A 15,126-nucleotide genomic window follows, 5' to 3' on the forward strand; every position below is an offset into this window, starting at 1 on the left:
GTGGTATTGCACCGGGCGAGCCGGCCCATTCGTGCGAAGATGTTAAAGCGGGCTCTACCACTGTTAAATTAAAGAGATTTTATAAAATTTCCAACAGTAGGTACCGTTGTTCCATATACAAACTTCGAACACAAACCATATTCGTACAACCTGACCTTTTACGCTCAACTTTATAAATTCCTACATTGTTGCGGGTATTTACCATATCATAACACCACACTTCAATCTCGCAATTAACACAAAAAAAGAATAACTCAGGCGACAATAACTTACATAATGGGAGCTAATAAGATGTTTTTAAAGAGGAAAGATTTGTATTTTTGTAGGTAGTGAAATAACTTAAAAACTACAGACCAGATTTCAAAAACTCTCCATTAAAAAGCCACGTCATAAGTGAATAACATAGGCTATAACTTTTCATTATTTTTGCGGACAAAGTCGCAAGCAATAGCTAGTACTTAAATAAAATTATAGTGCAGTACAAATTTGCATATCTATTTGAGGCAGATGAATGGTCGCACCGCAGACAGATTGGATCGTAATGGATTTCACCGTAAGCTATTAATACACAAGTTAATGGTATCACACACATGTACACGCACGCAATTTCGTTTATACATTGTTAAATACAATGCAATGGACATTGTGAATGTAATATACTTAACTACACTTTTATTGACCTGCTAAAAGGAAACAAAAAGTTATTGTGGCTATGTTGTAAACAATATCTAAAAGAGTAAGGGCCTATCCCACCAAATTGTAAATTGTCTGATAACAATCGAACGTGTAAAATATGTGATGAAAATGTCGGATTTTGTTCCCTTATCTGACAGTGACTTCATTTTATGCTATCTGAGCCTCTATCAACGAATGGTGGGACAGACTCTAAGAATTGCAAATATATCGGAGAGAGATGGTCTTCCAAACACCCGACATGTATATGTGTTCAGCAGTTTTTTTTTTATTTTATTTTTAAGAATATGAAATCATACAAGCAATGTAACCTACTAATAAACCAAAATACGAATTCGTTTACCGACGTAATTGTAACATTTGTTTGGAAACGGAACTTTTGGGATTTCAATCAATCAAATCTACGTGGGTTTGTTGATGCCAAAGTTGATTTGATATTAGATTACATAGAACCAATACAACATTGAGAAACAATTAAAGCTAACTGCGCAATCATATTTGATCGTGGAAATTCATAGTGAATCTACATATATTGTGTTGATTACTTATGCATTCCATACTTCAAATTTCGAAATCAAACGTCAAAAGTTTAATGAGAGTAATGAATTCAAAAGGTGACTTTAAAGAATAAGTCGCTGTTAGATATTTAAATTGTTCTTTTCGAGTATGTATCCTGGAGAATGTCTACATCGAGTAACGGTTTTTAAATGGTCATTAATTGTATTTCTTAAACTGAAAGTTTTTCTTTTGTTATAATGTAACGGCCTTATATATTAAATGGTGCATTTAGTAAACATTGATTCAGACTAACAGACGCCAGAGCGTCCTTGCTTGTAAATATGGCGACTGAGCGTCGCCATTGAGAATTTTCTTTGTGTAGACAGACTGGTTGTAAAAATATTTACTTTCAATTAACATTTATTGTAAAAACTGTTTGATTTTGAAAATGTATTATTAGAAAAACTAGGAACATAACTACTAAGTACTAAGTCTTACTAAAAATTCACTGATCTTGATAATTGGTTTTGTCAAACAATTTTGAGCCTATTCGATTCTCGTAATTGTAGCTTTGAAGGTAGCTTTTAGTAGCGGTGGTTAGGATTCGAATTTTGTTTTAATAGGAACAAAGAAAATACTGTAAAGCATTGGCCTATCCATATTAATTTATAGAGATCAGTGTAAAATAAAACATTATTTTCTAGTCTTAATTTGTCATAGTATTGTTTGCGTACGATTTGTGACGTTCAAAACTCAGGTCACTATAAGGAAAAACTTGGGAGAGACTATAGCATATATTTTACGCAAATCTTGCATATATGACGTACATGAGTTAACAAATATATACTAAACATAAGTAAGAGTAAATCTATATTGATTTTCATTTTACATTTCTACACAAGCCAATACATTTTGATGAAATTCAGGATAATTTTAAGGGGACCAAAAAAGAGGTTTGAGTCTAGTAGTCTAAAAAATGACATCCCATTTTCTTAAGCTTGCTTGCCCTATTACTGTTTGATATAATCTATATTATTTCGACTTTTAAAATTAAACTAAAAGGGCGCCGTAAGTGGGTCATTAAATGCGATTTCAACCGTTCTTAATTAGTTTATGATGATTTCTCACTCAAATTTAAACAATTTGACTTTTAACATTATTTGCAATTGCAACACATGTAGAGTACAACTATAAGTTACTAAATGCTTAAGCTTATCACAATAGTGCTGTTCCGTGCTAATTACAATTTCATATCGATGTATTTTTTATTTACCGTAAACTAGGGATGCATCGACGCACTAGGGCCGGACTAAGATAACAGCTAAAACGATATCCTAATGTGAACGACACGGACACATAGAGTCATATCATAGAATCAGATTCCTTTAATCCCAAAACAAACTTAGTAAAACTACACATCTTGAGTGTGGATGTAGTTAATATAAAGTCTAAAACCTAAATGCTACGTGAACTCTTAAATACAATAGTTTAAAACCATACACTTTTTTGAGTTATCATTAAATATTGAGTTAGATATCGATAGTTCAAACGAGCGAACATCACTAGTTTATCAAAAGTTATAAATAATTATAACGTATTTGAATTAAACCAGTTTTCCTATTGAATCATCAAAACAATGTCGTTTCTTAGCGACTTTTGTACAAATTTTGTTCTGTTCTTAGCTGTTTTAGATAATGTGTTTTCACCTCGGGAGTTGGATTTACTTGATGATATACCAACGATAGAAACAGGACCTAAAGTAGTTGATTTAACAAAAGGTTTCTCATCTACGGAGTTAAATATACCAGGTAGTAGACCAACGACAGAAAGGGTACTGGTAGAAAATAATTCAACAAGTTTTACATCTACAGAATTGGATATAGTTGGTAATCGAACAACGACAGAAAGGGTACTGGTAGAAAATAATTCAACGACAAGTTTTACGTCTACAGAATTGGATATAGTTGGTAATCGAACAACGACAGAAAGGGTACTGGCAGAAAATAATTCAACAACAAGTTTTACATCTACAGAATTGGATATAGTTGGTAATCGAACAACGACAGAAAGGGTACTGGCAGAAAGTAATTCAACAACAAGATTTACATCTACAGAATTGGATATAGTTGGTAATCGAACAACGACAGAAACAGTACTGGCGGTGAATCAAACAGAAATAAATCTACCCAAGAATGACGGAGATACAATAGAAAATGGAACTGTTGCTACAAAGGCTGTAACCTTACAAGTTGGATCACAGAATATCTCAGCTCCAGGTGCTGAAGAAGAATTCGCACGAATTCCAAAATTAGGAACGATTCTAAGCGAACACATTACAAATAACGACACTCGCGCTTAACAATGGTTAACAATGTTTCAGCATAGAAATAAGTGGAATAATTCCTTGTCTCCAAGAAAACAAGTTATTAAAGTAATGTTTGTGCTAAAGTTAAGGTTATGTTGAAAGTATTATAAGTTATCTGGTTTGTATTAAATTTAAACTTTACTTTCTTTAAAGGATATTTGTCCTACCTTTGTAGTCTATGCTTTAACAATATAAAATAAACCACAAACCAAAACTGATGCTTTTGTTTTTTTTTTATTAAATAAATTGACGAATAGTCATTATGAATTAAAATAACCGAAATGATTAACAAATCATAATCAAAATTTTAAATCAAATTTAATTCATTTGATTTGAGTTTTATCAGAATTTTGAGATGAATCGACGATAAATTTCAGAGAGAATTATTTTTTACGTTAAGCAGAATTTATGAATAACAAATTTGTTTTACCAAGAAATACTTATCTATTAATTTTGGGTCTTCAATGTTTAATATTAAAATATCAACTACATAACCGAAATAATAATCATAATGTTTATGACAATTTTGAGTCGTTAATAACGCGTGCAGTCCAATAGGAAAAATATGCGTTAATTTGATAGCTTTAAACAATATACTAATTATTAAATACAAATATTTCTACTTGTTTACAATTTTCAAGATGTCAAATAAACAGCAATTAAATAAAAATATCACATACTTTCTTATATTATTTTCACCACATAAAACGTAAGTGTTTTTTCTAGTGTTATAACTTGAGTGTAACAGGAGAGCTTTCGCCTATAAAATGGTGTTTCGCAGGCGTTTGTTTATCTTTTATGTTGGGACATAAACATTACCCAATTGCGTTTTATCGTCAGCCAGCAACTGGTGGAAAAATAACATTAGATATTCCGAAACAAAGCTGTAAAACACTTCGTTTCTAGAAAAAGCAAAATTGTGTTACAGTGCGTTGCAAACATTTTTCATGTTACAAGCTTCATCGATAACGTTACGAATACTTTCTCGCAAATTTTCGTGCTAGACCTCTGTACGTATGTTTATTTGGTACTTCGAACGCTCACTTCAAAGCGAAAAGTCGTTTGTTACTTCCATACGTGTTACTGGCATTCTATATCAACTTTGTTTAAACATCAATTTCACACAAACTGTGAGTCTATACTATTGAAACAGAAGTTTAGATAAAAGTAATTCTTTTTTGTACCAAATTAGCCACTCCAGTAAATCAAACAAAAATCATTGAACAATTAATACAAGGAAAAACAATTAATAATAATTAATAACCTTTCTGTTTGTAACATTTCTTGGAAATAATTGGCGAGATTAGGGTTACCAATTACAATTTTTATGTTTATACTGTACATGTTAATTTGACTAATCTATTAAATAACGATAAATGTTTTAATGTAATATTAAATTAACTTCTGAATTGTAATTAAAATTCACAGCATTATGTCCCCTTAGTGACCTAAACGCTGTGATCCCTCGAAGACTTTGATTAATATTCGGGTTAACGTAATATAATGGCGTTGCCATCGCAACCCTCGACCTTATCCTGTTATAGAAGTTATTGTCTATTAAACTGCCAGTATTTGTAACTCTATTATAGAGCCTTAGAATAATCTGTGCAAGCAAATTGTATCATAACAAGAGAAGATGCATTCGACACAGATTAAAAAGAAGAAAAAAAACGTAACTAAGGCAAACCATTCATCAAACGAAACACAAAAAATATCAGCTGTTAGAAAACGAGACGATAAAAAATGTCTGTCGATTATGATATCTACGAACCAAAGTTCACATTGTTTTTGATGTCTTAAATTAGTAGTTAGTTTTTACTTTTTACTTAATGGGTTTATGCAAAGCTTAAGATTGCCAGTCAGTATAGACAATAGATATTTAGTTATGAGCAATCTTGACCCAGACGAGCCGGCGCCGTAGCGACGCTCGGTCCCGCCGGCAAGAACAAAGACCAGTGCGGTGACGTGACAATATTATTAACTACCCACATCTTGTCTATTCTAAACTAATCTGCTTGCATTAAAATCAAATCTGTGGTACAAATATTATTTTGTTACATATAACTAATATTATAAAGAGGAAAGATTTATATTTTTGTATGTATTGAAATAACTCAAAAAATATTGGGCCGATTTTGACAGTTCTTTAACTATTAGAAAGGTGATTTATCCGTGAGTAACATAGGCTATATTTTTTCATTTCATGCGGGCGAAGTCGCGAGTGACTAATATTGGAGAACAATCAATATCTACTTATAATGAAAATGTAATCTACTGTAAGTTTTGTACTAAGGAAACAAGCTAACAAGGTAATAGTGTGTGTGGTGAAAAGCAACCTACAAAACAAAATAATTACTTAAATATATTGGTTAACAAATGTAACTTCTGTTACGTCATCAAGTTCCCTGCATCCTCTTTTTATTGTGGAACAGAACGATAACAACGAAACAAAACAAAGGTTTATCTTTGTACGTTAATTAAATTGGCTCCGAACTTCCGTTTAACAAGGCAGTAAACTTCAATTAACTGTTCGTTATCTGAGGCCAATATATGAAATTGCAAGGAAAAATGTAACAATGTGGACATTTTAATACAAACAAACATAATTAGTGTTTATTAGGGAAATCCATTTTATTAATTTTATAAATAAATAAAACTAATTGATAATAAAAAGATTTAAATATTGTTTTACTTAAATAACTGTAAAAATAATATGTTTTCTTTTGAATATGTTAACATATTTGAAATCGTTCCAAAATCAATAGATTAACCTCGGCAGATATTGAATAGACATAAATAATTTTAAATGAGAAAATACGATATCGAACATAATGTCTCGTTTTTATCTCATCATTTTTCTGCTCTCAACAACAAAGAACCATGTTACATTGTTTAGAAGAACTAAAGGAAAAACCATTCACATAATAAGCAACATTTATTCGATCTACACAAGGGAAGCTGTTAATCTAATTAATTTCTATTTCTTTCACTTTTTTGGGTTTTTTACTTTTTATTCTATATCTTAAGAAAGTTTAATGGAAACGTTTCCTCCGCAGTTTTAGTTGTAGTTGTATAATTGTTATATAAAATTAAGATGAATTAAAACCCATTATTTAATATGTATAGTTAAACAAGTATATCTGGTCCTATCACATCTATAATATAATTATTTTATTAATACAATTAGATGTATATGCGATTAATTTTAGTGATTTGCATATTTCAAATATCGAACACATAACCACAGTATAATCATTAGACTAAAATTAACGTTCGAATTAACTTGAATGACGGTAAACGTGATTAAATTTTAATCGATTTCACTCCCGGCGTTGTTACAATTAACCCTTATTGTGGAAAATTTAATCAAAATAATTTTCCCTGGACATTACGATCGATATCTTTGAATACCTGGCCTGATATTAAATATGGCACTAAGTTATTTTAATTCTTCTTGTCTAAATTGTACGTTAATTGCTGATTGTTTAATTGTTTTAAAATGCGCGTTTATATTTTACTAGCTATTCCGTGCGGCTTCGTCCGCGTGAAATCATAAAAACTTTAATTTATTGTTCACATTTGTGAAATTGTCCATTGCAAATGTCTAAGTACAAATGTGCAAATGATAACGAAGGCCTTTGATATCTGATAACAATTACCGTTACCATAAATAACCTAGCTTCCTTAATGTTGGCAGCATATTGTTTATGGTTCCTTTCCCACAAAGTAGTGTATGTTTACGCTTTATTATACAAAAAAGTATAAAAAGTATAGATTGATACAGTACAACTTGTAGTTGAATCTCCTCTATGTGGTCGTAGCGTTTGTAGTTACATTTGGAAGTTCATGTCACCTCTCCCCAATATTTATTATTATAATTAAAAGCAGTTCACAATGAATGATAACAGTTGAAACAACGTCGACTGTTGGTAATTCATCACAGACGAACTGTGAAATTAGTTTTGCTATCACGTCTGCGTTGTGACTTATCATGTACTACTGTACTACTGTTTAATTAAACATTTCTAAATTCATCAAATATCACAGGTAACTTATTAATTGCTCTTGTAGAAACATAATTGCCGACAGCTATTTCTATTTTAGTTTTTAAATGTCTTATAAAAAGAGAAAACAAATTGATTATTGAAATTTGATTTTGTTGTTTTAGACTAGTCATGCCTCAGATAATGGACGTAAAAAAGAATTTATTTAAACCAAAGAGGACACCTTTAAAAACCATGTTATTTTTTAAATGTTGTAATGTAACGAAAGTCGAAGACAAAACATGGATAATTTGCCACATGTCAAGCATTTGAAATCATCTAAGGTATTGTTCCAGTAAATGTAAGGATAGATTTATCTTAGACTTGCTGTTTCCCGCAACTTCGTCCACGTGGAATTAAAAGTAGTAAAAAACATAATGTTATTAGCAATGTAGATTTAATTTCTTTTAAAAAACAAATGGCTTTATGGCTACAGACGCTACTTGTGAAGTTATATAAACTAAATATGTCCTTAGTAGACAAAAGTGTTCCGTGTGACCACAACTAAATGGACCTATGTAATTTATAGCCAATTTGTACCTGTCCTGTGTCAGATCCGGGTGCGTGAAAACACTTTTTCCTTTTGTTACGACATTTTTCCATTTACAATGGAAGCATTGTGCAATTTTTCGTAGAAATATAATAAAAATATACTCAGCTCATTTCTATGAATGTCCCAATATACAGTTCTTTTTTTACATGTCTCTAAAAGTAAAGTTGCCTGTACTAAACGCTTTCAAAACGTGTTTAACATTCCTATATTAATGTTCTTTACATTTACGTAACGTGGTAAAACGAAAAGCATTATAAACGCTTATTGAGACAGTTTAGCATAGGCCCTGTGGCGCAATGGATAACGCGTCTGACTACGGATCAGAAGATTCCAGGTTCGAATCCTGGCAGGGTCGCAAAATTTATTTTTATTTTTTAAACCTCTTGCTATCGTGAAACTACGGTTTTTTTATATTTATTTTTTATAAAGTGAATTTAGTCGCATTACATTAATTATTGAACTAGAATTTTATAAAGATTAAAAAAAATCAAAAGTATCACAAATTGTGAAATATGAAAAGGATTAAAAAGCGAAGAATTATTACAGCCTTAACTCGGCTACAAAGACAGATTAGATAAATAAAAATCTTCGAAAATTATGAAAAGATAAATTGCACCAAAACTTGGCTAATTTCCAAGAAACGTCAAAGTCCATTAATCTTTGAAACAAAATTTAAGTATTTATCGTAATTTGATATTCTCTGAAGTATAAGACGTCTTGATTATTTTGTTCCCCTTTGTAACAATTTAAACAAAAATCAAGTAAAAACGGAATTTATTACATTTAAATTAAAATTATCCTTCAACTCAATCGATAGAATGACCTTAGCCATCAGTAATTAAATTGTTTCAGTTTAGAGAATTCGTCGTCACAAAATTTCATTAAAAGGGATCGTCCCCTTTCACTTCGACTTTGTTCAAACATCTGTCCCTATTTTCTATTTGGAAATCTGCTCATTGTTTGACCATTTTCTTTATATAGACGTTTCATCCTTCATTATTGGAAAGACCTTAAAAATAAACTGAAAAGAGCCCACATGTACCCTAGAACATAGTTAATATTCTAAATTTTAATATTAGGTGCCATGACATAGAGGTCGCATACTAGAAGGGTAATTATTGGTCGTTAGGGCCCGCATGCATTTAGCGATAATCCTTACCTTTCATTACTACGGTATAGTCAAACTATGTCCCCGAATAACGCTTGCATCGACCGATCATTTTTAATAGTCGTTAGGCGGAATGCGAAGACTCCCCCAAGCTAACTGAAGTTATCGCCTAGTGAAATTACATCCTTATTGCAACCCTTTAATGTAGGTTTCTAAATCTACAGTAATGGTCTCAGAGTGATAAAAACGTCCTTTGTATGTAATAATAGTCAGTATCTTTTTATAATTGTTACGAACTGCCAATCAATCAGTCTTCAATTACATCAGCTGTGTAAGATTTATGAGGTGGGAATAACATAGCGGCAAACAGTAGGGGCAGGTGTGGGATGCCGCGCTTCATAGCACATCAAAAGGCTCATTCGCTTCAATACATCCAGGCTATCGATGCCTATATTCTATCAAATTCAATGATGTATCAAAAAGAAATACCACAACATTCAGAGAAACGTAAATACTTTATTTGTACGTTTTCTTTTATATATAGCATAGCATACACTACACTTTCATAAGATGAAATGTCGTCTAAGTTCCTAACTAGTATGAGTAAAAGGTTTGTAATTTTATATGTATTTAAAATATCACTTTGTTAGTCTATCAAATTAAACAAAAACATTTTTTCTCTTTACTTATTTTGCTAAATTTTATATTCATCATCATCATCTCCTTATCCTACTCCCGTAGGGTCGGCGCAACAGGTTTTTGTCCTCCACATAACTCTATCATACGTCATCTCAGTCATCACTCCCTTTTTGATCATGTCACCTTTTACACAATCCATCCATCTCTTTCTAGGTCTACCTCTACCGATGTACCCTTCCACACTCATAACTAACGTTCTCCTTGTAACATGCGATTCATCCCTCCTCATAACATGCCCATACCATGCTAACCTTTTACTCCTAACCTTCTCTATTATGGGGGCTACTCTCAAACTTCCTCTATATTCTAAATTTTATATTCGTTAATACTAAATTGCTAAGCTAGGAAACTAATTTAAAAGTCTTTCTCTCGAGTTCCCGTCGTTCGAGCACGAAACTAGATTCGTTTCGTTTTAAACTTAAAAACTGTATTTTTGCAGTAGCGTCTGAGTGCTCATTCAAGAGGCAAACTTTCAAATGGTTCAGTACTCGTGAAAAGCACAAATTAATTAGATTTGAAAATTCCAGTTGTACGTAAAATGATTTACTTTGAAACATTATAATCTATTTAATATGCATTTAAAACAGTTGTTAATATCAAATTATTGTTTCGTTTTTCTAAATAAAAATTGTTAAACTTTAAATTCTTTTAGTCTGAAAGTTTTTTTATTCAAGGAAAGTAAACATTGTTTCAGCCGACATGAACAATCAAACAAAAAGTTTTCGGCGAAAAGATTTTTCTCTCTGTGTATTTATAATTCTCTAGCGGTTTTAACCACGAAATTGCGTAGCCGCGTATTTCACGTAAATTTTACATTATGTATTGTTCTTTATAAAACATATACTGCATTGTTGTAAGAATTCTGAATATTGAGTTCATTATATTGATATAAGACATCAATGTTGTTTCCAAAGTTTATGCAACGATGCATTGATTGCATGGTTGATTACTATTAATACAAATAAAAACGCATGAAATACGTGATTTTTTCATACAGAACGAAAATGATTATAGATATACCCAATATTTTAGAATCACTTTGATGATAAGAGACAGATTGAAAGTCCATTTCGGGATAGGTTTTATGCATTTTCATATTTTGTTCATTTTACAGTGAATAAACAAATCCTTTACAATTGGAATCGTATACCAGATGATGTTACGTGATGTTATTACAGAGGACTGTCATAAAATAAACAAAAACATACAATTTGTAACATAATTTATTGAAAATAATAAACTTCTCTTTCCTTTTATTTCTAATTCCGTAATCCAAAATATTTTAATTTTAGCATAACTACAATTAAATTAACAACAATTGTTGTTACGTGTATACTAAAAGCGCTTACTTTAATACAAAATTCAGCTCTCATTAATAGACAGGAATTAATTCTTTACATTCTCATACAAAGTAATCAATTTAAATATTCATATATACAAGTAGCGTAAATAAAAATTATAAACTGATTATTGTTAATCAAACTTACAGTCCCAACTTTTATTGCCGTACTCAGAATTCTTTTTGAGATTTAATTCCTTAACGATCAATTGACGGTTCTCTGTGAGTCAATCTAGCCGTGTCTACACGTTAAAATTTTACGCCAAACTAAAATAATTTTTTCTCCTCCGTACTAATTTAGTCTTTGTTTCTAGTTTTCAAAATTATTATTAGACAAATTGCTAAAATTAAACGATTCAAGTTGTATCTATACTTAGCTTCAAGCAAAAATGTACCTCAAAAATTATTATTTTGTATATCTATGAACTTACATTAAAATAATTGAGAAATTGTCTGAAATAATAATTTACGTTAGAAATCGATATCAATAGTACATTGGGATTTAATTATTTAAGTGCTTTTAATTACAAGTGCTCATAATAGGCTAAAAGCTTTTTATATGAAGCTTTAAATAATCGATTATTCGTTATTTTTGCCCAACGTATATTTTTAACCAGTGCTTCGACTTAATAACTCTAACATTAACCTAAATTTTACAGGTCCCTAATACTCGACCGCTTTAAAGCAGGATCAAACAAATAATTCAGCGTGTATTACCAACAAATTATCATAATACTAGCTGTCGCCCGCGACTCCGTCCGCGTAGATTAAAAAAAAGTAGCCTATATGTTGTTTCAGAGTATACTTTACATCTATGCCAAAATTCATCGTGATCCGTTGAGTAGTTTAGGCTACAAACTCTAACAAACATTCATCCAACCATCCAACCATTTAAACATTCGCATTTATAATTTTAGTAAGATATATAATTGCCGTTTATGTTTATTGGCACTTGTTTTAACATTATTTTATCTAAATTATATTTACAAGCGTCTATTGATTGTCGATTACGAAGGGATGTGAAACCCAAAGGAACTCCATAATGAAGTTATGTACTTCTAGCTGTTTATGGTATTTTAACGGGTTCTTTTGAGAGTTAATTTGTAAGTAGCTGAGAATGAAACATCCTAAGAATTATTAATTATATTTTAATATCACTTTTGGCGTAACTTTCGTCAATTTTATATGACTAGTAATTTGTGCATTTATTAAAATGCTTAAATATCTATTTACCATGACTTATAACAAAGCCTGATGATGATGATGACTTATAACTTAATCGTACTTAATTTATTAGTTAGTTAAGAAAGTTACCGGAATATACAAAAATTCCATTCATAGCTTAAATGAAATTATAAGGCACTGCCTTATACAATTACTAGCTCATTACATAAGAGAATAGCTATTACAATACATCTTGGCTTATGTCCTTTGAATGTAATGAAATCTTTTATTTAAAAGACATAGTAATTAAGATGTATACATTTTTTTAATTGACCTTATCTGGCGGTGATGAAACGTCTCAACATCATTATTATAATGTAAACCAGTAGTCAAAGCAACAAGCAATATTTTATGCACCTATCTATATTAAGAGTACAATTATTTACATATTAAGTTACACTATTCAATATTCCATGTATAAGTCTCGTAATAGTCAACAATAAATATGGACGATTAACTACATCGGTCTCAAAGTGTTGTTCAATTCCGATTTAATTTACATTGGTTCGTATAATAAAAGTTGGCAAGCTCTTTCAAAAATTTACAAAGTTCCTTTTTTTCCGAAAGCGCTATTTTAAAGGAACGTGTCTAGCTTTTAAATTTTTAAAATCAACGGCACGCAAAGGCTATAGAGGTGTTTCTTCACCGGACTCACATTGCGGCAATCTTATAACTCTAGGTCCGGCTAACACTCCGATACCATCCAAACAAGACCTTCTATTTGCAATTACGTCCCTTAAAAATGCTCTCCGAGGTCCCGCTAAGTCCGTCCCAGTTATCGATCTAGTAATTCTTCGTAAAGCGGGTAATTTTAATGCCTCCTCATAAGGCGGAGGTTCCTCGGTAGGTGTTGTTTGTGCTCGACCTCCAAATGGATCCCGCGAGCAAGTGGGAGACAATTCTCTTGAATAGTATAATGTATTCTCTCCGTCTCTTCTCACTTGTTGTTCTGATATCAATTGGTAATTAGGTGAAGTGTTGTTTGTAAAATCATCTAATATTTGCCTCGCACTCCTAGCTGTTGTTAACACTCCTGCCCATGATCGCCTATTTTGTTTGATATCAAAAGATCTAGTACTTCCAACGATGTTACTGCTTGAATGAGTACTTGCTATTAGTACTTTGGGTCTTCGAGGAGGTTCATCAAACGATGCCGCTTTTACTGTTGGCCTGTTGTGTCTGTTTTCTGATTCTATATCGATTAGAACAGGATTATTGGTGTTTTCAGTTGGTTCTTCTCTAAGAGCAGCATCAATACGCATAGCCTCTGAATAAGAAGGTACTAAGGCACAGTTACCTCGAATCGCGGCGAATAATTCAAGACTATCGACAGTAGACGCGTGAGATAGAGGAAGTGTGCGAGGTGGTCGTGGTGCTGAAGAGAGTACAGCGCTTTGCTCATCAGCGAGATTCCAAGCGTAATTCGTTGCTGGTACAGGAGGCAGTGTATCCGATAGGTGTGTATCCAAATCAAGCTGTCGACTCGGATCTAATTCATAGTTTGTACCAAAAATTTTCGTGATCTGAAAGAAAATAAAAGTTAAATTCTGTTCGTTCATCTGCTAGTTCTAAATGGAAATTGAAAATATAATTTACATATATATTATAAATTACCGTATAATGAACGTAAGCTGTATTACATTCAATAACAATTCGTAGAGGCCATGATAGAAGCAAACAAGACAATGTCCAAAATAGTATCTGTGAGGAATACCATGGACATCGATCTGCTTCTCTGTAAACGATGAATACATTTTAAAATACACACGGAAAAATATTTTTAATACTAATTTTTGAATTTGTTATTGAGAAGAAGCATACCTGTAAGCTACCATGTATTCCTTAAAAGAACTGACACCTATCAGATCCAAGCCCTCCCGCATTTCCATGAAGTCATCGAAACGTTCATGTTCCGCGAAAAATCTTGATCTTTGATCTTCAAATTCTAAAACACAAAACAAGTTATACCACATGAAAAATAGAGAATAAATAACAACACTTTAAATCATACTACATAGTAAAATTATAAATGCGAGTTTACATGGATGGATGGATGTTTGAGAGTTTGTAGCCTAATCGGATGAACCGATTTTGATCAAATTTGGTACAGATGTAGAGGGTAGCGGACGGAGTCGCGGGCGAAAGCTAGTAGATATATAAGAGTTAGATCGAATCTATGCGTGTTAATTATATTTAGAAAATTTTCACTTTTTAAAGAAGCGTCTAACAGAACATTTGAATCATAATGTCCGCCCTTTGTGACGAAAAATTGAATTGATCATTTTCCTAACTTGTAGAATATTTCCTTTTTCGTTAGACTTACCGCTAGCAGCCTCGATATTAGCGAAAGCAAATCCTTTACTGAATCTGACTTTAGTAATTGGTGTTTTTGAGTCCAGCACCAAGTTCCTGGAGGCATCTCTTTGACCGCAGCACGCGTGTGCGAACGACGTGCTCGCACTGTGCGTGTTCACTCGCTCATAGTATACCTAGTATAGAAGACTAACTTTACTTACAAAATGAATAATATCTATACTATGAATGATTATAGTAGACAGTAATTCATAATTGAACTTAACACATTGATAAGTTTTTTTTTTATAT

General features: G+C 31.8%; 1 protein-coding gene and 1 non-coding gene across 2 annotated transcripts in view; one reads left to right on the plus strand and one right to left on the minus strand.

The window, feature by feature from the left end:
• The first annotated feature begins 8,434 nt into the window (after positions 1-8,434).
• On the plus strand, positions 8,435-8,507 carry Trnar-acg. The gene has a single exon. It is a non-coding gene; the product is annotated as a tRNA-Arg (tRNA).
• Positions 8,508-12,542: 4,035 nt separating this feature from the next.
• LOC106101517 (transmembrane protein 151B-like) overlaps positions 12,543-15,126 on the minus strand; it is a 10,727-nt gene continuing 8,143 nt past the window's right edge. The window contains exons 5-8 of the mRNA XM_013280768.1: positions 14,846-15,011; positions 14,344-14,467; positions 14,137-14,257; positions 12,543-14,045 (exon numbers count right to left, since the gene is read on the minus strand). Of these exons, the coding sequence (XP_013136222.1) occupies positions 13,149-14,045; positions 14,137-14,257; positions 14,344-14,467; positions 14,846-15,011 (1,308 nt within the window). The 3' untranslated portion in view covers positions 12,543-13,148. The remainder of the gene's footprint in view (positions 14,046-14,136; positions 14,258-14,343; positions 14,468-14,845; positions 15,012-15,126) is intronic.

The sequence above is a fragment of the Papilio polytes genome, unplaced genomic scaffold, assembly GCF_000836215.1.
Source record: "Papilio polytes unplaced genomic scaffold, Ppol_1.0 DF823980.1, whole genome shotgun sequence".
Taxonomy (NCBI): domain Eukaryota; kingdom Metazoa; phylum Arthropoda; class Insecta; order Lepidoptera; family Papilionidae; genus Papilio; species Papilio polytes.